General features: G+C 44.9%; 2 protein-coding genes across 5 annotated transcripts; one reads left to right on the top strand and one right to left on the bottom strand.

Moving 5' to 3' along the window:
* The first annotated feature begins 53 nt into the window (after positions 1 to 53).
* Positions 54 to 13,242, top strand: LOC120018494 (sodium-independent sulfate anion transporter-like). 4 transcript variants are annotated; one of them, XM_038961734.1, is made up of 17 exons: positions 54 to 287; positions 1,917 to 2,125; positions 2,391 to 2,523; positions 3,273 to 3,381; positions 5,008 to 5,200; positions 6,511 to 6,596; positions 6,710 to 6,789; positions 8,017 to 8,159; positions 8,235 to 8,413; positions 8,825 to 8,897; positions 9,147 to 9,258; positions 9,600 to 9,655; positions 10,333 to 10,473; positions 10,635 to 10,762; positions 10,922 to 11,021; positions 11,171 to 11,370; positions 11,734 to 13,242. In XM_038961734.1, exons 3-17 carry the CDS (start codon positions 2,396 to 2,398, stop codon positions 11,833 to 11,835), a joined length of 1,830 nt encoding a protein of 609 aa, XP_038817662.1. In that variant the 5' UTR covers positions 54 to 287; positions 1,917 to 2,125; positions 2,391 to 2,395; the 3' UTR covers positions 11,836 to 13,242. The 4 variants fall into 4 exon arrangements, 3 of the variants coding, with proteins under 3 accessions (XP_038817662.1, XP_038817666.1, XP_038817656.1); XM_038961738.1 differs by having other exon boundaries at positions 2,358 to 2,523; positions 11,171 to 11,304; XM_038961728.1 differs by having other exon boundaries at positions 2,358 to 2,523.
* Positions 13,243 to 20,914: 7,672 nt separating this feature from the next.
* On the bottom strand, positions 20,915 to 25,642 carry LOC120018463 (zinc finger protein 37-like). The gene is made up of 3 exons (XM_038961687.1): positions 24,756 to 25,642; positions 21,430 to 22,634; positions 20,915 to 21,347 (listed from the first exon to the last, which is right to left on the bottom strand). Exons 1-3 carry the CDS (start codon positions 25,626 to 25,628, stop codon positions 21,284 to 21,286), a joined length of 2,142 nt encoding a protein of 713 aa, XP_038817615.1. The 5' UTR covers positions 25,629 to 25,642; the 3' UTR covers positions 20,915 to 21,283.
* Between the last annotated feature and the right edge of the window lie 1,468 nt (positions 25,643 to 27,110).

The raw sequence follows: 27,110 nt of genomic DNA, 5'->3' as shown, positions 1-27,110 counted from the left end.
CTTTGGTCACATGATCGTGGTCACATGAGGCGGAGTGTTTACGTTTTGCCGGAGAAGAGTGGACGCAACGGAAGTCGCTCTTTTATTTTCTTGCTCAACGCAAGTGACATTTAGGGAAGGCGGTTTCTTGATCTGCACAAGTTAAATTTAAGGGAAGTGGTTTTGAAGTGACTGCAGTGATTATGTTGCTGACCTCGCTTAGTTGCTGCGGTCAGTAAACGAAAGAACAGTTGTATTGTGATTAAAGAACACAGGCGTTTCATAAAGAATAGAACGCCTGGAAATAGGTTTGTCTATTTAAGTAATTCATTCTGTGTCCATTCCACTGGATTGTTTTATTGCCAGTCAGTATTTGCCTGCCCAGTATGTGTCCGTGTATCCGTCCGTCCGTGTGTGTCTGTCTGTGTCTGTACAGTGTATGTATATATATATATATATATATATATATATATATATATATATATATATATATATATATATATATATATATATATGTGTGTGTGTGTGTGTGTGTGCGTAAGGTCTTGGCAATGCTAAGTGTGTGTGTGTGTGTGTGTGTGTGTGTGTGTGTGTGTGTGTACGTGTGATGATGAGTGTGATGTGTGAATGTGTGTTACCTACCTGTGCATATGTTAGTTTGGCCCAGCAGTAGAGGTAGGCTTTGTACTCCGTCAAACGAGTTGAAGTGATGGATTTCCTGGTGCAGGCCGTACATACCATTCTGACTGTGTGTGTGTGCCTGAGGCCTGAGCAGCTATGAAAATGACTGTGAACCCAATGACAAATTTAAAACTGTATGAGACCAGAATGCAAATTGTAAAGTAGATCTTCAACCAAATTGTCATGTGATCGTGGCTAGACAGTGTATATTACATTTGCCCACCAGCGCCATAGCCATATATTCTAAATGGGATGTGGTGGGTTGGCATGGTGATACTATAGCCGTATATTCTAAATGGGATGTGGTGGGTTGGCATGGTGATACTATAGCCGTATATTCTTAATGGGGTGGGTTGGCATGGTGATACCATAGCCGTATATTCTAAATGGGATGTGGTGGGTTGACATGGTGATACCATAGCTGTATATTCTAAATGGGGTGAGGTGGGTTGGCATGGTAATACCATGGCCTATATTCTAAATGGGGTGGGTTGGCATGGTGATACCATAGCTGTATATTCTAAATGGGATGGGATGGGTTGGCATGGTGATACCATAGCCGTATATTCTAAATGGAATCAGGTGGGTTGGCATGGTGATACCATAGCCATAGATTTTAAATGGAGTGGGTTGGCATGGTGATAGTTAAATCAATCTGCGTATGTTAGGCTGTGTATGTTCTTTTGCCTCGACTGAATTAAGAAACTATATATTCAATAAATAAATGAGCCAAAAATATTTTGCTCATGCTCTGTTGGCAGTACAGTAGAACTCAGTAGAACTCATGAAAGTAGAGTACAGTAGACTGACTGATAAATGCACGTAGCTCACAGTCTAGTTCATCTTGGTTGGCACCCTGATATAAATCTCACACTTGTGGGTAGGATTTTAATAGTTAAAGGAAAACTCCACCCAAAAACGACCCTTTGGTACAGTATTTGTTTCATTAGTCCATTGTTGACATATTCCCAAAATGTTTTGCTAGTCAGCAATCCAATTTTTAAGATAAGCAACTTTCAAAATACAGACATCATCACCATATGATGCCGAATACGTCATACGGGAATGATTTCTGTATTTTGAAAGTAGCTTATCTTAAACTCGATTGCTGACAAGCAAAACCATTTTCCTTTAAGTCTGTCAGGAGACTACAGTCTACAGTATGTCCTCTATTTTACTATCTTTGTTCTTTATGGGCTTTTATTGCTGGATTTAATTCACCGCTTTTCTACTTTCTTTCTGTTCTTTTATCACAGTGAGTGCACCAGTAATTCCAAAAATGGAATGGAGACACACTGGGAGGATCTTGCCTTTCTGGATTCTAGAATGATTTGAGATCTGACGGTTCTGGGAATGTTGGTGATTCTCTTGGTGTTTTGTGGTCTTTGACCTGCCTAGTTGGAGTGTGAAGACGCGGATGTCATATTATAGTTGAGTTTGAACCTCACCCACCCTGAGGACTGAGGTAAGCAAACACAACCTACCTGGCCTACTGCTGCCACCTACAGTACCTTCCTGGTTTTGCCTGTTTGTGTGTCTATGGAATGGAGACATTGGAATGGTTTTCCTGTGTGTGTGTACTGTGCTTGTCAGCACTTTGTGTGTGTCTGCCTGCCTGTCTGTGACTCTGCTCTCTGTCTGCATTAACATCTCTCCGCCTCCTTTTCATCTCATGTTCGGCCCTTCACCAACTACAGACCCTCCTCTGTCCTGTTCCGTCCTGGTTCCAGGCAACATGATGGAGCCCCTGGTGGACCGGCCCGGGCCCCAGATTGGCAGGTCCTCTCTGGGGGAGAGAATGGCCTCCTGCTGCTCCTACAGAACCCTCCAGGCCTGGCTCCCCATCCTCACCTGGTTACCCAAGTAGGTGTCCCACCCTCATCTCTTTCTCTGGTGATGAGTGACAAAGGCTGCCCAGCTAGCACATAATGTTCTGAGAACCATGTGTTTCTTCGGTGGAAACGTCAGTACTTCAGCATGACGTTTTCTACAGGTTTCCTCATGGTTCGATTTAAAGTCATGTTCTCAGAACATTAAGAAAACCTTCCATAAAAACCACAAGAAAACGTTAAAGTTCAAAGAACGTTCTAAGAATGTTATTTAAAAACATTCTGTTCTCAGCGTCAACAAAACTCCTTTTATTATTTAACATATGTTCAGTTGTTGGCCGTGCCCACTGATTGGCCAACCCTGATCTTAATGAGTGGTTGATTACTTTGATATGGGGTCTAAATGAACTAAAATGACCAGCTTTGTAAGAGTTAAGAAAACATGGCATGCTAGCTGCATCCTGATGGCGCAGTGAACTAATTCCATGGATAGAGAACAGAAGATCATAGATTTGAATCACACTGACGCCTTGCCACCATAAAATAAATGTATTTGCATGATTGATACTTAGGACGCATGGAAATTCATATGCTTATCTGTGCTGGGAGTTCAGAACTGTTAACCTAAACTAAGCTAGCAGGGTTATTAAAAGTCTTATTGAAGCATGTTCTCTGAGCCTTATTTACTTTCAAATATGTCTTGGTCTCTGTCTCTCTCTTTCTCTTTCAATCTAAATCCTTGGGGAGCTAACACAAGTCTTTCTGTGTTTTCTCCACCTCCAGGTACAGGCTGAGCTGGCTCCAGATGGACCTGATAGCAGGTCTCACCGTGGGTCTAACCACCGTACCACAGGCCCTGGCTTATGCTGAGGTGGCCGGCCTACCTGTACAGGTGAGAGAGCCGATGGATCACAGTTCATAGGCCTGAGTGTCTATAGACCATAGTCTGTACAGTTGAGAGGGAGGGGCTGGGGGCGGGGTTTATCTGTACAGGTGAGAGGGAGGGGCTGGGGGCGGGGTTTATCTGTACAGGTGAGAGGGAGGGGCTGGGGTGGGGTTTATCTGTACAGGTGAGAGGGAGGGGCTGGGGCAGGGTTTATCTGTACAGGTGAGAGGGAGGGGCTGGGGCGGGGTTTGTCTGTACAGGTGAGAGGGAGGGGCTGGGGGCGGGGGTTTGTCTGTACAGTTGAGAGGGAGGGGCTGGGGCGGGGGTTTGTCTGTACAGGTGAGAGGGAGGGGCCGAGGCGGGGGTTTGTCTGTACAGGTGAGAGGGAGGGGCCAGGGGCAGGGTTTATCTGTACAGGTGAGAGGGAGGGGCCAGGGGCAGGGTTTATCTGTACAGGTGAGAGGGAGGGGACAGGGGCGGGGTTTGTCTGTGCAGGTGAGAGGGAGGGGACAGGGGTGGGGTTTATCTGTACAGGTGAGAGGGAGGGGACAGGGGCGGGGTTTGTCTGTGCAAGTGAGAGGGAGGGGCCAGGGGCAGGGTTTATCTGTACAGGTGAGAGGGAGGCGTTAAATAGGGGTTAAATAGTTAAATAAATAGTTAAATAGTTAGGCCTACCTGTACTGGTGAGTGGTAGTAGAAGTACCTGCTATATCTCTGGGACAAGGCCTCTCACGCCAGAAGGATCACATGCTGTTTCTAGTGTTGTATTGACACCTGTGTTACATTTCCCAACTCCTCACAGTAAGCATAGTTGAGTGTAATGTTGAACATGTTATTGGATCATATAGCTTTATAGACCTCAGTGTGCATCCCAAATGGCACCCTATTCCCTATATAGTGCACTACTTTTGACCGGAGCCCTATGGGGGAATAGTTTAGGGAATAGGTACACAGTTGGGACACAGTTCATAGGCCTGAGTATCTGTAGACCATAGTCATCAAGTCCTCTCATGTTTTAGTACACTACAGCTTTACCTTGGGGATTCTTTTACCTGCTACCTGACATAACACTTTTCTACATTTCCTCCTACAATCCCCCTCACTTCTCCTCTCTTTCTGTTTCCTACCCAGCTGTCTCTGTCTCTGTCTCTCAATTCAATTCAAATGGCTTTATTGGCATGGGAATCATGTGTTTACATTGCCAAAGCAAGTGAAATGGATAAACAAACGTGAAATAAACAATAAAAACTAACAGTAAACATTACACTCACACATGTTCCAAAATAATAGACATTTCAAATGTCATGTTATGTCTATATACAGTAATGTGCAAATAGTTAAAGTACAAAATGGAAAATAAATAAATATGGATTGTATTTACAATGTTTGTTTTTCACTGGTTGCCCTTTTCTTGTGGCAACAGGTCTCAAATCTTGCGACTGATTGCTCACTGTGGTATTTCACCCAGTAGATATGGGAGTTTATCAAAATTGGATTTGTTTTCAAATTCTTTGTGGGTCTGTGTAATCTGAAGGAAATATGTGTCTCTAATATGGTTATACATTTGGCAGGAGGTTAGGAAGTGCTCTCTCTCTCTCTACTTCCTTTAAGTCAAATTATCCCCCTCTACAGTACGGCTTGTACTCAGCCTTCATGGGTGGGTTCATCTATACGTTTCTGGGAACCTCCAAGGATGTAACCCTGGGTCCTACTGCCATCATGTCCCTGCTGTGTGCCTCCTACGTGGGGGGAGACCCGGTCCGAGCCGTCCTCCTCAGCCTGCTCTGTGGAACCATACAGACCGCCATGGCTCTACTACGTCTGGGTAGGGGAGAAATAATAGTTCCAGTTGTAGATTGTCTTCATAGTTCTGGTTCTAGATCACTTCTGGTTCTAGATCACTTCTGGTTCTAGATCACTTCTGGTTCTAGATCACCCTCGTAGGTCTGGTTCTGGATCAACGTCGTAGGTCTGGTTCTGGATCAACGTCGTAGGTCTGGTTCTGGATCAACGTCGTAGGTCTGGTTCTGGATCAACGTCGTAGGTCTGGTTCTGGATCAACGTCGTAGGTCTGGTTCTGGATCAACGTCGTAGGTCTGGTTCTGGATCAACGTCGTAGGTCTGGTTCTGGATCAACGTCGTAGGTCTGGTTCTGGATCAACGTCGTAGGTCTGGTTCTGGATCAACGTCGTAGGTCTGGTTCTGGATCAACGTCGTAGGTCTGGTTCTGGATCAACGTGGTAGGTCTGGTTCTGGATCAACGTGGTAGGTCTGGTTCTGGATCAACGTCGTAGGTCTGGTTCTGGATCAACGTCGTAGGTCTGGTTCTGGATCAACGTCGTAGGTCTGGTTCTAGATCAACGTCGTAGGTCTGGTTCTGGATCAACGTCGTAGGTCTGGTTCTGGATCAACGTCGTAGGTCTGGTTCTGGATCAACGTCGTAGGTCTGGTTCTGGATCAACGTCGTAGGTCTGGATCAACGTCGTAGGTCTGGTTCTAGATCAACGTGGTAGGTCTGGTTCTGGATCAACGTTGTAGGTCTGGTTCTGGATCAACGTTGTAGGTCTGGTTCTGGATCAACGTCGTAGGTCTGGTTCTGGATCAACGTCGTAGGTCTGGTTCTGGATCAACGTGGTAGGTCTGGTTCTGGATCAACGTCGTAGGTCTGGTTCTGGATCAACGTCGTAGGTCTGGTTCTGGATCAACGTCGTAGGTCTGGTTCTGGATCAACGTCGTAGGTCTGGTTCTGGATCAACGGGTAGGTCTGGTTCTGGATCAACGTCGTAGGTCTGGTTCTAGATCAACGTGGTAGGTCTGGTTCTGGATCAACGTCGTAGGTCTGGTTCTGGATCAACGTCGTAGGTCTGGTTCTGGATCAACGTCGTAGGTCTGGTTCTGGATCAACGTGGTAGGTCTGGTTCTGGATCAACGTGGTAGGTCTGGTTCTGGATCAACGTGGTAGGTCTGGTTCTGGATCAACGTGGTAGGTCTGGTTCTGGATCAACGTCGTAGGTCTGGTTCTGGATCAACGTCGTAGGTCTGGTTCTGGATCAACGTCGTAGGTCTGGTTCTGGATCAACGTCGTAGGTCTGGTTCTGGATCAATGTCGTGGTTCTGGATTATTTCTGCTTTCAGGGTTTCTTCTGGACTTCATCTCCTTTCCGGTGATCAAAGGCTTCACCTGTGCTGCCGCGGTAACCATAGGCTTCGGTCAAGTCAAGGTGAGACACACATACACACACACACACACACACACACGCACACACACACACACACACACACACACACACACACACCCCATCCCTGTGTTAATCCAGTGTTGTTTTGTCTCCAGAATGTGCTGGGACTGAAGGACATACCTCATGAGTTCTTCCTGCAGGTCTACTACACCTTCTACAGGATACCTGAGGCCAGGTAGAGTAGAGGACAGGTCTACACCTACAGGATACCTGAGGCCAGGTAGAGTAGAGGACAGGTCTACACCTACAGGATACCTGAGACCAGGTAGAGGACGGGTCTACACCTTCAACAGGATACCTGAGGCAAGGTAGAGTAGAGGACAGGTCTACACCTACAGGATACCTGAGGCCAGGTAGAGTAGAGGACAGGTCTACACCTACAGGATACCTGAGGCCAGGTAGAGTAGAGGACAGGTCTACACCTACAGGATACCTGAGGCCAGGTAGAGTAGAGGACAGGTCTACACCTACAGGATACCTGAGGCCAGGTAGAGTAGAGGACAGGTCTACACCTACAGGATACCTGAGGCCAGGTAGAGTAGAGGACAGGTCTACACCTACAGGATACCTGAGGCCAGGTAGAGTAGAGGAAAGGTCTACACCTACAGGATACCTGAGGCCAGGTAGAGTAGAGGACAGGTCTACACCTACAGGATACCTGAGGCCAGGTAGAGTAGAGGACAGGTCTACACCTACAGGATACCTGAGGCCAGGTAGAGTAGAGGACAGGTCTACACCTACAGGATACCTGAGACCAGGTAGAGGACGGGTCTACACCTTCAACAGGATACCTGAGACCAGGTAGAGGACGGGTCTACACCTTCAACAGGATACCTGAGGCCAGGTCGAGTAGAGGACAGGTCTACACCTACAGGATACCTGAGACCAGGTAGAGTAGAGGACAGGTCTACACCTACAGGATACCTGAGGCCAGGTAGAGTAGAGGACAGGTCTACACCTACAGGATACCTGAGGCCAGGTAGAGTAGAGAGCAGGTCTACAACGTGTGTGTGTGTGTAATATCGTTGTAACGTGTGTGTGTGTGTAATATCCTTGTAACGTGTGTGTGTAATATCGTTGTAACGTGTGTGTGTAATATCGTTGTAACGTGTGTGTGTAATATCGTTGTAACGTGTGTGTGTAATATCGTTGTAACGTGTGTGTGTGTAATATCGTTGTAACGTGTGTGTGTGTAATATCATTGTAACGTGTGTGTGTGTAATATCATTGTAACGTGTGTGTGTGTAATATCGTTGTAACGTGTGTGTGTAATATCGTTGTAACGGGTGTGTGTGTAATATTGTTGTAATGTGTGTGTTTAATATCATTGTAACGTGTGTGTGTGTGTGTGTGTAATATTGTTGTAATGTGTGTGTTTAATATCGTTGTAATGTGTGTGTAGGATAGGAGATGTGGTTCTAGGTCTGCTGTGTCTGTGTCTGCTGGTGACGTTGCAGTGGATGAAGAGTACCCTGGAACCCCCGTCAGAACAGGACGCCCCCCTCACCAGGGCCGCTCACACTCTGGTCTGGGGCATCGCTACCGGTCAGTACCTGGGGGGGAGGGGGGGGGGGGAGTTCCAGTGTGAGAGAGTATAATGTGTGTGTCTCCCCACCTCAGTGCGTAATGCGTTGGTCGTAGTGGCGGCATCCTTTGTGGCGTTCTCGTGGAACGCGATAGGCTCACCGGTCTTCACCATTACCGGGAAAGCGTCCCAGGGCCTGCCGCCGTTCAGAGCCCCCCCCCTCTCCGAGACAACGCCCAACGGTACCGGCATCAGCTTCGGAGAGATCGTAGAGGTGAGTGACGGGGGAGACAGACCAGAAGGGATACAGAGTTGGTGAGTGACAGGGGGACAGACCAATAGGGATACAGAGTGGGGGAGTGACAGGGGGGATGGATACAGAGTTGACACTGGAGTGGGTGTCAACCAATTATATTACGGAATTTAGTTACCACCGTTGGGGAGAGTGAGCTGAACCAATGATATTAGTGTTGAGTTGTCACAGTGTTGAGTTGTGATAGTATTGTGTTTTCCAATTAGGTTACAGTGAAAAGTAACAAGTAGCTATTACAGCAAAGGTCCCCAGTCGCTCTTGGTCAGTATGCTAAGCCAATCAGGGAACAGTAATTAGTCATTAGAACCCCGTTGTCCAATCACATCTCAGATATGAGTGATTGAAAACCCCTTCTGACCAATCCCGTGGTAGGATTTTGGAGGAGGGCTGGCTGTCATCCCCTTCATGGGAGTACTGGAGAGCATTGCCATCGCTAAAGCCTTCGGTGAGAGCCTTCGGTGTGTGTGTGTGTGTGTGTGTTTGTGCCATGTTGCTGGTGTGCTCTTTCTGTACCAATGTGTGTTAAATGTTTATTTGTTATTTATTTGACCAGAGAAGTCACATTGAGGATGGAATATAAAAAAAATCTGTATATTTAACTTATTTGCATAATTATTCTGTTTCTCTATCTTCTTTGCTGTTAAGTGAGTTTAAATGCACTTTGAATAAAGTTCGATTTGATTTGAATCCCCAGCCAGTCAGAATGACTATAGGATCGATGCCAACCAGGAATTGTTTGCTATTGGTCTAACCAACATTATGGGATCCTTCGTCTCAGCCTATCCGGTCACAGGAAGCTTCGGAAGGTGTGTGTGCATTAGTGTTGCCATGACACCAGTATGGCGATACTAGGAAGTAAGGAAACACAACATGAAGCGGACTGAAGCTCTTGAAACAGTCCTAATGTTGGAAACAAACAGCCTGATGTTGTCACCCAGAATCACATTTGTTTATTTTGCAAGTTATACCACACAATATGTTACAAAAGTAGGTTTTAAAGGAGTTTCGTCTGCTTCATGTTTTATTTTTTGCCCTGAAAAATCTGGTGTCGGAGTGTCACGATACTGACATCACTAATGTATGTGTGTCATTTTTCCTGTGTGTGGTGTGTGTTAAACACACTAATGTATAATCTGCCCATGTTCAGGACTGCGGTGAACTCCCAGACAGGGGTGTGTACACCAGCCGGAGGCATAGTTACTGGTAAGACAGAATTTAAAATGTCCCTCCCATTTCTCTCTCTCTTTCTTTCTCTGGGTTAACAGTGGGTTAACTGCCTTGTTCAGGGGCAGAATGACAGATTTTTACCTTGTCAGCTCGGGGATTTGATCTTGCAACCTTCCTGTTACTAGTCCAACCTTCTGGTTACTATGCCGCCCCGGCATACTTTAATTAATGTGTGGTATCTGTCTGGTGTGGTAGTGTATTGTGTAGTAGTTGGTATACTGTAATTATTGTGTAGTGTCTGACGCCCCCTGGTGTTTAGGTGTGGTAGTGTATTGTGTAGTAGTTAGTATACTGTAATTAATGTGTGGTATCTGTCTGGTGTTTAGGTGTGGTAGTGTATTGTTTATTAGTTAGTATACTGTAATTAATGTGTGGTATCTGTCTGGTGTTGAGGTGTGGTAGTGTATTGTTTAGTAGTTAGTATACTGTAATGTGTGGTATCTGTCTGGTGTTTAGGTGTGGTAGTGTATTGTTTAGTAGTTAGTATACTGTAATTAATGTGTGATATCTGTCTGGTGTTGAGGTGTGGTAGTGTATTGTTTAGTAGTTAGTATACTGTAATGTGTGGTATCTGTCTGGTGTTTAGGTGTGGTAGTGTATTGTTTAGTAGTTAGTATACTGTAATTAATGTGTGGTATCTGTCTGGTGTTTAGGTGTGGTAGTGCTGTTGTCCCTGGCCTTCCTGATGCCAGCATTCTACTACATCCCTAAAGCCTCTCTGGCAGCAGTCATCATCTGTGCTGTGGCTCCCATGGTCGACTACCGTGTCGTCATACAGTTCTGGAGGATACGCAGTGAGTAGTGTGTATGTTTGTGTGTTTTAAATCTGTGTGTATGTGTTTGTCTCACAGTTTTTACATCCTTTGTGTGTCAGTGTGTATTTCAAATCTATGTGTGTGTGTGTGTTTTAAAATCTGTGTGTGTGTGTGTTTTAAAATCTGTGTGTGTGTCTTAGAGCTTGACCTGGTGCCGTTCCTGATCACCTTCCTGTTGAGTTTCTGGGAGGTGCAGTACGGCATTGTGGGAGGTGTAGTTGTTTCTGGACTCATGCTGCTCTACAATGTAGCCAGGCCCAGCATAAAGGTAATGTGTGTGTGCATTCATTTGTGTGTGTGTGTGTGTGTGTGTGTGTGTATAATACTATGGGCTGTGTGTGTGTAACAGGTGTGTGTGAGTGCGCGTGTGTGTGTGTGTAGCAGGTGTGTGTTCTCTCTGTGTGTACAGGTTTGTGTGTGTGTACAGGTGTGTGATCATGGTGTTCTGGTGATGGAGTTGGATAGTGGACTCAGTTTCCCCTCCACAGAGTACCTCAACACTGTCCTATACACTCAGGCACTACAGGGTAAGAGAGTGTGTGTATTCTGGAATGCTGGAACATTGTTAATGTGTGAGGCAAACCGTCTGCCTAGGGAGACTAATCTGTCCTCCTCTTGTGCTTGCCTCTCTCTCCCACCCGCCTTCTCTCCTCTCCCCCCTCGCTGTCTCCCTCAGCCTCTCCTCCTAGGTCAGTGGTCCTGGACTGTCATCATGTCAATACTGTAGACTATACAGTTGTCAACGAGCTCAGGGACCTGCTACGACAGTTCAAACTACGAGGGGTCGGACTCGTCTTCTCTGGCCTGCAGGTACTGACTGACTGGGTGTGTTCTGGCCTGCAGGTACTGACTGACTGGGTGTGTTCTGGCCTGCAGGTACTGACTGACTGGGTGTGTTCTGGCCTGTAGGTACTGACTGACTGGGTGTGTTCTGGCCTGCAGGTACTGACTGACTGGGTGTGTTCTGGCCTGCAGGTACTGACTGACTGGGTGTGTTCTGGCCTGCAGGTACTGACTGACTGGGTGTGTTCTGGCCTGCAGGTACTGACTGACTGGGTGTGTTCTGGCCTGCAGGTACTGACTGACTGGCTGTGTTCTGGCCTGCAGGTACTGACTGACTGGGTGTGTTCTGGCCTGCAGGTACATTGGTTGACTACCAATGATGAAGTATAATCAGACTGATTGCATCTCGTCTCTGTCTCTTCTCTTCCCTCTGTCTCCTCTCTGTCTCTCTCTCAGTATTCGGTCTTGGAGGTCCTGTTGGCAGCAGACCTGCCGGATTTTAGACACACCGCCAGTGTGGAGGCGGCACTAACCATCCTATCGGGTAACACTCAGTGACTGACACTACAACCAACCAATCACGGACGAGAACCGTGATATATATATTTTTTAATGCTGTCCTGAACCAATCACTGCTGAGTGCACCAATTACACTCGAGTCAACGGACCCTGACACTGAAATCAGAATGATTGGTATGGATCTGGACCAATCAGGGTACAGTGGTGGCCATGAATGTCCCTCCCCCTCACCCATTGATTGGCTGTCAAGCAGTTGACAGGTTGTCAACCCCTTTTTTTTAACCAAGCATGAGAACCGATCTTCCACGTTGAAGATGCTGCTGTGTGATCGGTTTCATCTTGTAGCTTTTATAAAGACTTTTATGTTGTTGAAGTTATCTGTAGACACTGATCAAGTCTAGAGTAGGTTTTGTGGTTTCTTTCACTAATGGACATTTGAATGTCTCTGTGTGCAGTTTGAAGGTAGTTTCTAGCCCATTGCTAACTAGCGTTAGCACAATGACTGGAAGTTTACAGGAACAGCTAGAACACACACACACACACACACACACACACACTACCTTTATCCTGGGTCTGTTTTAACACGTTTGCACTGTGTGTTAACCCCTTCAGAGCCAATGTAAACAGAGGACCTGGAGGAGGGGAAATCACTTCTCAGGAAGTGATGTAAGGAAAGAAGCCCCACCCCCTCAGCACTTAACTTTCTGTTTGTGTTCCAAATCAAAATTCCAAATCCTTTCCAGGCCCCTACCCCAGTGTGTCCCAATCCTGGTCCTGGGGGCACATTTTTGTTTTTGCCCTCGCGCTCACAAACCTGATTCAACCAAATGCTTGATGATAAGTTGATTAGTTGAATTAAACTAAAAACAAAACATGTGCACCGCCTTGGTTCCCCCGGATCAGGATTGGGAAACCTGAGTCAGTGTGTGTGGATAGGTGTAAGCAATATGGAGGAAATAGCACTTAGCCTGTCCAAAGAGATATTACTGTATGTCTAATACATATTCTTAGACTGGGGAGATACTTACACTATTGCAACTTTGTTTTTAAATGTTCTTCTTATACACATTAATACATATAATATATTATTATATACATTTGCTTGATCAATTAGACTTTGATCAATTACAATTATTGATCCCTTTCAAATTGATCAATTGTACTCTATTGGATGAGAAGTTGACTGTCTCCTACTCTCTGTGAGTGAGTATGTGTACGATCATGACCATAAGAAGAATATCACATTCCAAATGGTTTTTGATACGTGATCAAGTGCCTTGCATATGTCCTGCCCTTAATTCAATTATTATAATTTTTTTAACACTTTTAAACTCTTACTTAGAAATGTATTTGATAAGACTGACGATTTGTATACAGCTCCAAACTTAATTTATGCAGTGAATTAACCAGTGGTGTAAAGTACTTAAGTAAAGATACTTTAAAGTACTACTGAAGTTGTTTTTTTGGGTATCTGTACTTTACTATTTATATTTTTGACAACTTTTACTCCACTACATTCCTAAAGAAAATAATGTACTTTTTACTCCATACATTTTCCCTGACACCCAGAAGTACTCTTTAACGTTTTGAATACTCAACAGGACAGGAAAACGGTTCAATTCACACACCTGGTCATCTCTACTGCCTCTGATCTGGAGGACTCACTAAACACATTCTTCATTTGTAAATGATGTCTGAGTGTCGGCGTGTGCCCCTGGCTAGCCGTAAATACATTTAAAAAAAGAAAATTGTGCTGTTTTGGATTGCCTAATAGAAGTAATTTGAAATTATTTATAATTTTACTTTTGATACTTAAGTATATTTTTGCAATTACATTTAATACTTAAGTGTATTTAAAACCAAATACTTTGACTTTTACTCAAGTAGTATTTTACTGGGTGACTCACTTTTACTTGAGTCATTTTCTATGAAGGTATGAATGCGCGCTATGGTGCACGAGCGGTGTGGTCAGCATGTAACATGCGCGAGCGTTGCAAAATAAATGTACACATCTAATTCAATCATTGCACCCACGCTGCTTCCTCGAGTCAACGAGCGTCTGCATAGCCAGGCGCTAAAATAGAACTTGATTCTGTTTGTCGCGCTGCAAGTCCCGCCTCTCCCATCTCCTCATTGGTTTTTAGGAGCATATACCCACGTGGGTGATTGAAAGATGAACTGAGGTCCACACTCCAGTCCAGTCGGTTGTGGTAATGCAAATTAAAGTTGGTTATAAACCGCCATATAAAGTCCGACCGAAGAAGCCTGAAGGAGGAGAGATTACTGAAAACTAACTCGGTTTACCCTTTTATCGGTGGATTAATTGTTGGAGTAGAGGACCTTGGGTTGTTATTTTACCTTAAATACACATTGTTTATATCCCAGGACAAATTAGCTAGCAACAGCAAGCTAGCTAAATTCGACCTGTCCCCAAATGAATATAGTTGGTTCAGTTGGTTTTGATATTTAAACCTGCCTCTCCTGATTGCATCTGGTGTGAGTGGACAAAATCAACACTCTTTGTGCACGGGGGCATTGTCATGCTGAAACAGGAAATGGCTGCCACAAAGTTGAAAGCACAGAATTGTCTAGAATGTCATTGTATGCTGTAGTTCCAGTGAAGGGAAATCTTAACGCTAAGAGGCCCGAACCATGAAAAACAGACCGAGACCATTATTCCTCCTCCACCAAACTTTACAGTTGGCACAATGCATTGGGTCAGGTAGCGTTCTCCTGGCATCTGCCAAACCCAGATTTGTCCGTCAGACTGCCGGATGATGCAGTGTGATTCATTACTCCAGAGAACGCGTTTCCACTGCTCCAGAGTCCAATGGCGGCGAGCTTTACACCACTCCAGCCGATGCTTGGCATTCCGCATGGTGATCTTAGGCTTGTGTGCTGCTGCTCTGCCATTTAATAAATAGCTACCAAACAAGGTTATGGCTAACTAGTGTGGTAGCAATTCTATAGAAAAAGAGAGACTGCAGATTCCTCTTACAACAACTTTATTATAAGATTTACAAAAATGAAGCAATCAACCATCACCAAGAACGGTTTAGAGTTGAAAGCTTAACAAACATAGTCGGGTCTTTTTTTTAATAGACACAGTACAACCTCTTGTCTACGTGGCAATTTAGCAGATGTGTGGAAACAGGGGTGGAACATAGTGTAAAAGGCGATTGGTTTGTCTGTGCATATTAAGATGGCCCGAGGTTGATGGCCCGAGGTTGATGGCCCGAGGTTGATGGCCCGAGGTTGATGGCCCGAGGTTGATGGCCCGAGGTTGATGGCACGAGGTCGATGGCCCGAGGTTGATGGCCCGAGGTTGATAGCATGGGTGCTCAACCGTATAACTGCGTTTTGTCACAGTTCACACTATAATGTGCTCCTCCTTCCTGCAAGGTTCCACACAGCTGACTTCCTGCAGATAGTAAACTCACGGGATGTCTCACATGCTGCGGTCGCACCTAACAGATCTTAGCTATACGCCCAGTCTTATGACTAAGTCACACAAAGACACGTTTGTATCAGGTTAGAAAAACACTAGCATATAACAAGACTGATCTTTAAGCAGTAAAACATGGGATAGGGATTGATGCAACAAAGTCAACAAAATCATACTTCCTGATGTAATCCACTACTTTCATACAGCCGTATCATTCTGATGTAATCCACTACTCTCATGCAGCCGTACCATTCTGATGTAATCCACTACTCTCATGCAGCCGTACCATTCTGATGTAATCCACTACTCTCATGCAGCCGTACCATTCTGATGTAATCCACTACTTTCATACAGCCGTACCATTCTGATGTAATCCACTACTTTCATACAGCCGTAGACATTCTGATGTAATCCACTACTTTCATACAGCCGTACCATTCTGATGTAATCCATTACTTTCATGCAGCCGTACCGTTCTGATGTAATCCACTACTTTCATACAGCCGTACCGTTCTGATGTAATCCATTACTTTCATACAGCCGTACCGTTCTGATGTAATCCACTACTCTCATACAGCCGTACCATTCTGATGTAATCCACTACTTTCATACAGCCGTAGACATTCTGATGTAATCCACTACTCTCATACAGCCGTAGACATTCTGATGTAATCCACTACTTTCATACAGCCGTACCATTCTGATGTAATCCACTACTTTCATACAGCCGTACCATTCTGATGTAATCCACTACTTTCATACAGCCGTACCATTCTGATGTAATCCACTACTCTCATACAGCCGTACCATTCTGATGTAATCCACTACTCTCATACAGCCGTAGACATTCTGATGTAATCCACTACTTTCATACAGCCGTACCATTCTGATGTAATCCACTACTTTCATACAGCCGTACCATTCTGATGTAATCCACTACTTTCATACAGCCGTACCATTCTGATGTAATCCACTACTTTCATACAGCCATATCATTCTGATGTAATCCACTACTCTCATGCAGCCGTACCATTCTGATGTAATCCACTACTCTCATGCAGCCGTACCATTCGGATGTAATCCATTACTTTCATGCAGCCGTACCATTCTGATGTAATCCACTACTCTCATGCAGTCGTACCATTCGGATGTAATCCACTACTTTCATACAGCCGTACCATTCTGATGTAATCCACTACTCTCATACAGTCGTACCATTCTGATGTAATCCACTACTTTCATACAGCCGTACCATTCTGATGTAATCCACTACTTTCATACAGCCGTACCATTCTGATGTAATCCACTACTTTCATACAGCCGTACCATTCTGATGTAATCCATTACTTTCATACAGCCGTACCATTTGGATGTAATCCACTACTCTCATACAGCCGTACCATTCTGATGTAATCCACTACTTTCATACAGCCGTACCATTCTGATGTAATCCACTACTCTCATACAGCCGTACCATTCTGATGTAATCCACTACTCTCATACAGCCGTAGACATTCTGATGTAATCCACTACTTTCATGCAGCCGTACCATTCTGATGTAATCCACTACTTTCATACAGCCGTACCATTCTGATGTAATCCACTACTCTCATGCAGCCGTACCATTCTGACCCCTAACTACGTATATGGGAGGGTCTCAAGGTGTCTCTTCAGGCTAGGCCCAGTACCTCAAGTCAAAATTACTTTGTTATAATGCAGGAAAACTGAAATTAGTTTGACCTCATTTCTAACAGCATGTCACGTGTTCAACTAGAAGCGAAAAAAACATGTACTCAGAGCATGCAGCTTGCAAGAATCTTAACTTTCAACCTCTCTCTGACCCAGTCTGAAATACCTACACGTTTCAAGCAGACCACCATAGTCCCTATGCCCAAAAAAGGTAACCTAAATTACTATTGTCCAGTAGCATTCACATCTATAGCCATGAATGTTTTGAAAGGCTTGTCATGGCTCACATCAACAACATTATCCAAGACACTTTGGACCCACTCCAATTCAGATACCACCTCAACAGATCCACAAAGGACGCAATCGCTACTGCACGCCACACTGTCCTTTCCACTTGGACAAAAGAAACACCTACATGAGAATGCTGTTCATTGACCACAGCTCAGCGTTCAACACCATAGTGCCCACGAAGCTCATCACTAAGCTAAGGACCCTGGGACTGAAAACCTCCCTCAACAACTGGACTTCCTGATGGGATGTCCCCAGGTGGTGAGGGTAGGCAACAACACATCTGCCACGATGGCCCTCAACACAGGTGCATAAAATTTGATTTGTATTACATGTAACCCTGTCAATCAATACGCATAGTACAGTGGAGGCTGCTGAGGGGAGGACGGCTCATAATAGCTGGAACAGAGCAAATGGAATGGCATCAAACCATGTATTTGATACCATTCCATTGATTCCGCTCCAACCATTACCACAAGCCCGTCCTCCCGAATTCATGTGCCACCAACCTCCTGTGGCATAGTATACGTTGGTAACTTCCTGTTTAGTTTCAAGCTATTTTCTGACATTTTATCTGAGGGTTTTTTCGGTTTAATGTAGAATCTCTCCAATCTAACAATATACGGACGCTCCTTCAGGTGTCATAAGTGCAGTTGAATAATTTGTTATTCATTGGTCCTTATCATCACAAGAAAATTGATTAAGAGTCCAAAGGTGATAAGAGTATGGAAGACACGTATCCACTATCCCCTCCCATCAGTCCAGCCAGGCAATTCATAAACTTGATCTCCACATGGGGAAAAAGCCCCTAGATATTATTTCTCTTTGCATACACCTTGCCGTCTGCCCCTCCGACCTCTGCAACAGTGTTGCAATTTATTATTACATGCAGTAATAAGTGTGCCACCCAGTTGACAGAGCTGTCAACAGCTAATTCATGTCTGCTCTCTGAGTAAGGGAGGTGGAGAGAGGAGAGGTAAAATAAGTGAAACTAATGTTTTGGCTAATGCATTGGAATACATAGCTATAATAAATCCCTGTATTTCCATGTGTACATATTGCAACTGTTGTGACTTCTGGCTAAGGATATTCAAGATTATTTGAGCTAATTGATTTAATTAATTTGGTAGTCCTATCCAAATGAATCTAAGAGGGGCAACATTAAGGGTTTTAATATAGAGGCCACTTGAATTAACTGGATCAGTAGTGATCATTAACCGGTATAGCATCTAATCCTCTATCAACAACAGTGTAAATCAACAGTCAATTGACTATGTTCTCATTCTGAACGGTTGTCGGGCTCTAAAACGTCCAAGAACCCAATGTCTTGCAAATTAACTCAATGCCACAAATAATTCATTCAAGGTTTTATTTACAAGGTTTTATTTACTAGACTAAATAAGTTGGAAAATTCAATAGTTAACCGATACGATATAGAGGCAGGGTATACAAGATACAGCGCAGTTGTCTAGGGGACAATCTCCATGAATTAACCACCGTACCCAACTCAGCAAATCCAACAGTACAAGACTTTTGAGGACGAGATGGTCTTATCAACAGAGGGAAATATGAGAGGCTCCACCAACACATGCTTTCACAACTGTGAAATGATAGTTTTGTCACCCAGAAATCGCCAGTGAGACCAGGCTATCAGATCACATCTGAATGTGGACAATGCAGAGACAGTATGGATCATGGGTTGGTAAATTAGACCTGCCGTCTCACACACAACGCCACTTTCATAGAATAGGAATAATAAAACAGGGAAATTCATTATGTCGATGTTGCCTCTGTGGGATTCTGTCAGGGTGGGATAAGTGCTTGGAGGATGGTGGTCTCTCCCTCTCGTGGAGCGGAGGCCGGAAATAACTCACAGCCAAAGGAGTGATACCCACATCTTCCTCTCTTGGTTATTTTACTGAACAAAAATATAAACGCAACATGCAACAATTTCAAATATTTTACTGAGTTACAGTTCATATAAGGAAATCAGTCAATTGAAATAAATTAATTGGGCCCTAATCTATGGATTTCACATGACTGGGAACAGAAATACCTTTTAAAAAAAAGTAGGGGCCTGGATGGATGAGAAACAGTATCTGGTGTGACCACCATTTGCCTCCTGCAGCGTGACACATCTCCTTCACATAGAGTTGATCAAGCTGTTGATCGTGGCTTGTGGAATGTTGTCCCACTACTCTTCAATGGCTGTGTGAAGTTGCTGGATATTGGCGGAAACTGGAACACGCTGTCGGACACGTCGATCCAGAGCATCCCAAACATGCTCAATGGGTGACATGTCTGGTGAGTATGCAGGCTATGGAAGAACTGGGAAATGTTCAGCTTCCTGGAATTGTGTACAGATCCTTGCGCCATAACGCTGTGCATTAACATGCTGAAACAGGAGGTGATGGTGACAGATGAATGGAATGACAATGGGCATCAGGATCTCATCACGGTATTTCTGTGCATTATGATAAATGCAAGTGTGTTCGTTGTCCATATCTTGCCTGCCCATATCATAACCCTACCGCCACCACGGGGCACTCTGTTCACAACGTTGACATCAGCAAACCGCTCACCCACATGATGCCACACACGTGGTCTGAGGTTGTGAGGCTGGTTGCGCGTACTGTAAAATTCTCTAAATTGACGTTGGAGGCGGCTTATGGTAGAGAAATTAACATTAAATTATTTGGCAACAGCTCTGATGGACATTCCTGCAGTCAGCATGTCGATTGCACAAGCCCTCAACTTGAGACATCTGTGTTGTGGGACAAAAGTGCACATTTTAGAGTGGCCTTTTATTGTCCCCAGTACAAGGTGCACCTGTGTAATGATCATGCTGTTTCATCAGCTTCTTGATAATCCATCCACCTGACAGATGTGGCCTATCTTGGCAAAGGAGAAATGCTCACTAACAGGGATGTAACAAATTTGTGCACAACATTTGAGAGAAATAAGCTTTCTGTGCATATGAAAAATTATTAGGATCTTTTATTTCAGCTCATGAAACATTACATGTTGCATTTATATTTTTGTTCCGTGTATTATCAGTCCAGGAAAGTAGGCCTAAAGTCTAAATTGTGCACTAGGGCCCATAGGATTCTGGTCAAATGTAGAGCACTGAATAGGGTGCCATTTGGCACACAGCCCCAGTGTTCTGAGTGTAGGAACTGGAGAGAACTGGAGAGTGGGTCCTTAAAGCAGTACAGCTGTAAGCAGCCACGTAGGTGAGAGGGTTCTCAGGTGACTAGGGGAACTGGACTATACAGACACCGAGCTGCATTCCCTATTCCCTAATATAGTGCACTACTTTATGACCAAATAAACCTACAGCTCTGATCAAAAGTAGTGTCTTTCCCCGTGTTACCGTTTCCCCCGCCCCGTGTTACCGTTTCCCCCTCCCCATGTTACCGTTTCCCCCGCCCGTGTTACCGTTTCCCCCTCCCCGTGTTACCGTTTCCCCCTCCCCGTGTTACCGTTTCCCCCTCCCCGTGTTACCGTTTCCCCCTCCCCGTGTTACCGTTTCCCCCTCCCCCGTGTTACCGTTTCCCCCTCCCCCGTGTTACCGTTTCCCCCCGCCCCGTGTTACCGTTTCCCCCGCCCCGTGTTACCGTTTCCCCCACCCCGTGTTACCGTTTCCCCCACCCCGTGTTACTGTTTCCCCTGTGTTACCGTTTCCCCTGCCCCGTGTTACCGTTTCCCCTTCCCCGTTTCCCTTCCTCTCTTTGCAGAACAAAAATGTAGTGCACTATACAGGAAATAGGATGCCATTTCAAACACACCCCTCGGTTTTGTAAAAGCTGCCAAGCATTCATTGTTCCTCTGAAGTGTTCCTAAAAGAGAATCAACTTGTCCCTTATTTGTAACACTTCCACTTGATATTGTTGTGTTGTGACGAAAAGCCCACTCGTCTTAGAGCCTGCATTCTGTGAGTCTCCCTATAAATTAGAGGACTTACTAAACATAAATGAGATCAAGTTCTCCAAGGCGAGGCCACGCCCGTTGGACGAATGATCTAATCTCCTTGGAAACCAAAAGACCGATCAAGGAAGCCGTATCCTACTCAGACAGAAGAGTTTCCAGAGAGGACCCTGCGGAGCGTGCTGTGAGTTCGCAATACATCCTGCGGGGTCAGAGAAATAATTACATGAACTCTAATAGAGAATAGGGTGCCATTTGGGGCGTAGCCCCGAGGTTCCTCTCACCTGGTTTGCTGCTCACACCTGTGCCTCTTCAGGGACCCACTCTGACTGTAGCTCCTACAGCACTCCGTGCATTTGTACGGCTTCTCTCCTGTGTGGACAACCATGTGTACTTTACGGGACGCCGAAGTGATGAAGCACTTGTCGCACTCGGAGCATTTGTATGGTTTCTCCCCTGTGTGTCTCCTCATGTGCTGCGCTAGATGCCCACTCTGACTGTATCTCCTACAGCACTCTGTGCATTTGTACGGCTTCTCTCCTGTGTGGACAACCATGTGCACTTTACGAGACGCCGGGGTGATGAAGCACTTGTCACACTCGGAGCATTTGTATGGTTTCTCCCCTGTGTGTTTGATTGTAACGTGGTCTTTCAATTGGTACCCCTGTTTGAACTGCTTCCCACAGTCCTGGCAAGAGAACAGTGTTTTCCTGCTGTGTTGTCGCCGGTGGATCATAAGGGTGTGCGGCCGAGCAAAGGTCATGGGACACTCTGGGCAGGACAGCGGGCGCTCGCCGGTGTGGCTCAGCCGATGATACTTCAGACTAATGTAACGGACAAAACTCTGGCTGCACTCCGGGCACACGTACGGTTTATTTCCGCTGTGGGCCGTCATGTGGCTCTTCAGGTGGTCGGAGATTTTGAAGCTTTGGCCACACTGCGGGCAGACGTAGGGCCGCACGTCGCTGTGGAACCGCATGTGGCGGGTCAGGTTGGATTTGAACGTGAAGGTCCTGCCGCATTGGAGGCAGGCGAAGGGGCGCTCCATCTCGTGGATTGGTCGGTGCTCGTCTAGACTGCCTTTCCGGGAGAACGTTTTATGGCACACCTCACAGGAGTACGGCCGGTACTGTGTGTGGCTCCGGGAATGTAACTTAAACTGAATTTTGGAGAAGAACTTCTGGCCGCAGTCCGGACACGGGAACCTGGGGACCTTCTGGTTATGAGGCCAACATTCCAGGTCAGACCTTAACGCAGCCAGATTGAATGGCTGAACAGTAGACGACTGCAGCTGCCTCCCATCATCCTGGTGGTACAGGGGGACATCCTTCATCTTGATACCCAAGTGATGTGCATCTGTCCTGGGGTCGCTCTCTGTAGGTCCCCTGGTGTTACCCATCTCTGGGTCGTAGCTCTCTGGCTTCACAGAGTTCAACCAGTGTTCATCACTTCTTGTACCGATAGGCAGCTCGTCCATCTCTTGTTTCACCTGGTTTAGAATAAAAGCGCTTTATTGTCCCAGAGGAAACTTAAGCGATAGTAAGATACATCAAGATATCTAGTACATTTATACAGTGCACTCGGAAAGTATTCAGACCCCTTGACTTTTTCCACATTGTTACATTAGCCTTGTTCTAAAATTGAATAAATAGATTTTTTCCCCCTCAATCTACACACAATACCACATAATGACAAAGCAAAAAGTTTTTTAAAAATGTTTGCAAATGTATTAAAAAATAAAAAACTGAAATATCACATTTACATAAGTATTCAGATCCTTTACTCTGTACTTTATTGAAGCACCTTTTGAACCTTTGGCAGCGATTACAGCCTCGAGTCTTCTTGGGGATGACGCTACAAGCTTGGCACACCTGTATTTGGGGAGTTTCTCCCATTCTTCACTGCAGAACCTCTTAAGCTCTGTCAGGTTGGATGGGGAGTGTTGCTTCACAGTTATTTTCAGGTCTCTCCAGAGATGTTTGATTCGGTTCAAGTCCGGGCTCTGGATGGGCCACTCAACGTCATTCAGAAACTTGTCCCGAAGCCACTCCTGTGTTGTCTTGGCTGTGTGCTTAGGGTGGTTGTCCTGTTGGACGGTGAACCTTCACCCCAGTCTGAGGTCCTGAGTGCTCTGGAGCAGGTTTTCATCAAGGATCTCTCTGTAATTTGCTCTCTTCATCATTGCCTCAATCCTGACTAGTCTCCCAGTCCCTGCCGTTGAAAAACATCCCCACAGTATGATGCTGCCACCACCATGCTTCACAGTAGGGATGGTGCCAGGTTTCCTCCAGGTGTGACACTTGGCATTCAGGCCAAAATAGTTGAATCTGGGTTTCATCAGACCAGAGAATCTTGTTTCTCATGGTCAGAGTCCTTTAGGTGCTTTTTGGCAAACTCCAAGCAGGCTGTCATGTGCCTTTTACTGAGGATTGGCTTCCATCTGGCCACTCTACCATAAAGGCCTGGTTGGTGGAGTGCTGCAGAGACTGTTGTCCTTCTGGAAAGTTCTTCCATCTCCACAGAGGAACTCTGGAGCTCTGTCCGAGTGACCTTCGGGTTCTTGGTCAGGACTCTTGGTGGTTCCAAACTTCTTTCATTTAAAAATGGAGGCCACTGTGTTCTTGGGGATCTTCAATGCTGCAGACATTTTTTTGGTACCCTTCCTCAGATCTGTGCCTTGACACAATCCTGTCTCAGAGTTCTACTTACAACAATTCCTTCGACCTCATGGCTTGGTTTTATCTCTGACATGCACAGTCAACTGTGGTACCTTATATAGACAGGTGTGTGCCTTTCCAAATCATGTCCAATCAATTGAATTTACCACAGGTGGACTCCAAGTTGTAGAAACATCTCAAGGATGATCAATGGAAACAGGATGCACCTGAGCTCAATTTCGAGTCTCATAGCAAAGGTTCTGAATACTTATGTAAATAAGTATTTTTTAATACATTTGTAAACATTTCTAAAAACCTGTTTTGCTTTGTCATTATGGGGTATCGTGTGTAGATTTATGAACATTTTTTATTTAATACATTTTAGAATGAGGCTGTAACGTCACAAAATGTGGAAAGAGTCAAGGGGTCTGAATACTTTCTGAATGAACTGTAGCTGCAACCTTCACACAGACATATCTAGTAAACATATAGCTGCAACCTTCACACAGACATATCTAGTAAACATATAGCTGTAACCTTCACACAGACATATCTAGTAAACATATAGCTGCAACCTTCACACAGACATATCTAGTAAACATATAGCTGCAACCTTCACACAGACATATCTGGTAAACATATAGCTGCAACATTCACAGACATATCTAGTAAACATATAGCTGCAACCTTCACACAGACATATCTAGTAAACATATAGCTGCAACCTTCACACAGACATATCTAGTAAACATATAGCTGCAACCTTCACACAGACATATCTAGTAAACATATAGCTGCAACATTCACACAGACATATCTAGTAAACATATAGCTGCAACCTTCACACAGACATATCTAGTAAACATATAGCTGCAACATTCACACAGACAGATACAAATGCTATAAAAGATCTCAATTACATTTTCATTTAAAAGCCACAAGTTTAAACCTACCTCTTGTTTTGCTGCGTCAGGCCTCAAGATGGAACGGGAGAGTTTGAGAATTATCTTGGGTTTATTTTTGCTTCCCTTCGGGCAGTGCTGATGTCTAGGCACTAGTGATTCCTGACTAGAAACACTTTTGCCGTCAGCAGAGTCGTTTCCTTTTCCTGTGGATTGTTTCTTTCCTCTGCTGGTGGTGGAGTTTTTCTTCTTCTGGTTGTTCTGATTAAGTCTAGGAGCACAGAGAGACAATTGATCCTTTGTCAGTCTGTGGAGTCTCAAGATGGGTAAAGAAACAGCAGCGGACATTTTGAGTCGATTCAGGTTAACACTATGCAGAGAATCTCCTTCCTCCATTTTGAGTTGATTCAGGTTAACACTATGCAGAGAATCTCCTTCCTCCATTTTGAGTTGATTCAGGTTAACGCTATGCAGAGAATCTCCTTCCTCCATTTTGAGTTGATTCAGGTTAACGCTATGCAGAGAATCTCCTTCCTCCATTTTGAGTTGACTCAGGTTAACGCTATGCAGAGAATCTCCTTCCTCCATTTTGAGTCGATTCAGGTTAACGCTATGCAGAGAATCTCCTTCCTCCATTTTGAGTCGATTCAGGTTAACACTATGCAGAGAATCTCCTTCCTCCATTTTGAGTTGACTCAGGTTAACGCTATGCAGAGAATCTCCTTCCTCCATTTTGAGTCGATTCAGGTTAACGCTATGCAGAGAATCTCCTTCCTCCATTTTGAGTTGATTCAGGTTAACGCTATGCAGAGAATCTCCTTCCTCCATTTTGAGTTGATTCAGGTTAACGCTATGCAGAGAAGCTCCTTCCTCCATTTTGAGTTGATTCAGGTTAACGCTATGCAGAGAAGCTCCTTCCTCCATTTTGAGTTGATGTAGTTAACCTGGGCAGAGAAACTTGTTCTGTGAAACTACCGTCATATCAGTAAATGTTTCAAACTTCCAGGGTCTTATAGCTCCAGGCTGGTGCCATGTGGGTGACTGTTATGGCTCGTCTTCTCCTTATAAAACAGCTCTAGGCTGGTGCCATGTGGGTGACTGTTATGGCTCGTCTTCTCCTTATAAGACAGCTCTAGGCTGGTGCCATGTGGTTGACTGTTATGGCTCGTCTTCTCCTTATAAGACAGCTCTAGGCTGGTGCCATGTGGGTGACTGTTATGGCTCGTCTTCTCCTTATAAAACAGCTCTAGGCTGGTGCCATGTGGTTGACTGTTATGGCTCGTCTTCTCCTTATAAGACAGCTCTAGGCTGGTGCCATGTGGTTGACTGTTATGGCTCGTCTTCTCCTTATAAAACAGCTCTAGGCTGGTGCCATGTGGGTAACTGTTATGGCTCGTCTTTTCCTTATAAGACAGCTCTAGGCTGGTGCCATGTGGTTGACTGTTATGGCTCGTCTTCTCCTTATAAGACAGCTCTAGGCTGGTGTCATGTGGGTGACTGTTATGGCTCGTCTTCTCCTTATAAAACAGCTCTAGGCTGGTGCCATGTGGGTGACTGTTATGGCTCGTCTTCTCCTTATAAGACAGCTCTAGGCTGGTGCCATGTGGTTGACTGTTATGGCTCGTCTTCTCCTTATAAGACAGCTCTAGGCTGGTGTCATGTGGGTAACTGTTATGGCTCGTCTTCTCCTTATAAGACAGCTCTAGGCTGGTGCCATGTGGATGATTGTGATGGCTTGTCTTCTTATAAGACAGAGCTGGTCACCATCTGTAAAAAGTAATGGAGAGACATGTAAGAATAAAGAAGAATATCAACTAGACAAAATCAAATTGACAAAATCAGAATAAGGGAATCCACGGCATGTTCGCCCCGCTATTATCCAGAAGGTGAGGTCCATACAGGTGCATGAAAGCTGGGAGCGAAAGATTGAAAAACAGCTTCTATCTCATGGCCATCAGACTGTTAAATGGCCATGTCTAGCAGGCCTCTATCCAGTATCCTGCCCTGAAGTCACTGTCACTAGCTGACTATCACGCGGTTACTCATCCCTGCACCTTAGAGGCTGCTGTCCTGTGTACATAGACATGGAACACTGGTCACGTTAGTAATGTTTACATCCTGTTTTACCCATTTCGTAAGTACAGCATATTCTAGTCAAGTACATCTTATTCAACTATTGCTGTACATACAGTGCCTTCAGAAAGTATTCAGACCCCTTGAACTGTCCACCTTTTGTTACGTTAAAGCCTTATTCTAAAATGAAAATAATAAATACTAAAATCCTCAGCCATCTACACACAATACCCAATAATGACAAAGCAAAAACAGGTTTTTAGAAATGTTTGCAAATAAATAAAAAACAGAAATACCTTATTTACATAAGTATTCAGACCCTTTGCTATGAGA

The sequence above is a fragment of the Salvelinus namaycush genome, chromosome 2 (genome assembly GCF_016432855.1).
Source record: "Salvelinus namaycush isolate Seneca chromosome 2, SaNama_1.0, whole genome shotgun sequence".
Taxonomy (NCBI): Eukaryota; Metazoa; Chordata; class Actinopteri; order Salmoniformes; family Salmonidae; genus Salvelinus; species Salvelinus namaycush.
The sequence above is the reverse complement of the archived record's forward strand: the minus strand, read 5'-3'. Positions and strand labels throughout refer to the sequence as shown.

Coding starts and splice junctions, on each gene's coding strand:
- LOC120018494 (XM_038961734.1), top strand. CDS start 2,396: ATGATGGAGCCCCTGGTGGACCGGCCCGGGCCCCAGATTGGCAGGTCC. Junction 10,474..10,634: donor ACAGTTCTGGAGGATACGCA/GTGAGTAGTGTG, acceptor TGTGTGTCTTAG/AGCTTGACCTGGTGCCGTTC. Junction 11,022..11,170: donor ATACACTCAGGCACTACAGG/GTAAGAGAGTGT, acceptor TGTCTCCCTCAG/CCTCTCCTCCTAGGTCAGTG.
- LOC120018463 (XM_038961687.1), bottom strand. CDS start 25,628: ATGGAGGAAGGAGCTTCTCTGCATAGCGTTAACCTGAATCAACTCAAA. Junction 22,635..24,755: donor CTGACGCAGCAAAACAAGAG/GTAGGTTTAAAC, acceptor ATTCTAAACCAG/GTGAAACAAGAGATGGACGA. Junction 21,348..21,429: donor AGGTGTGAGCAGCAAACCAG/GTGAGAGGAACC, acceptor CTGACCCCGCAG/GATGTATTGCGAACTCACAG.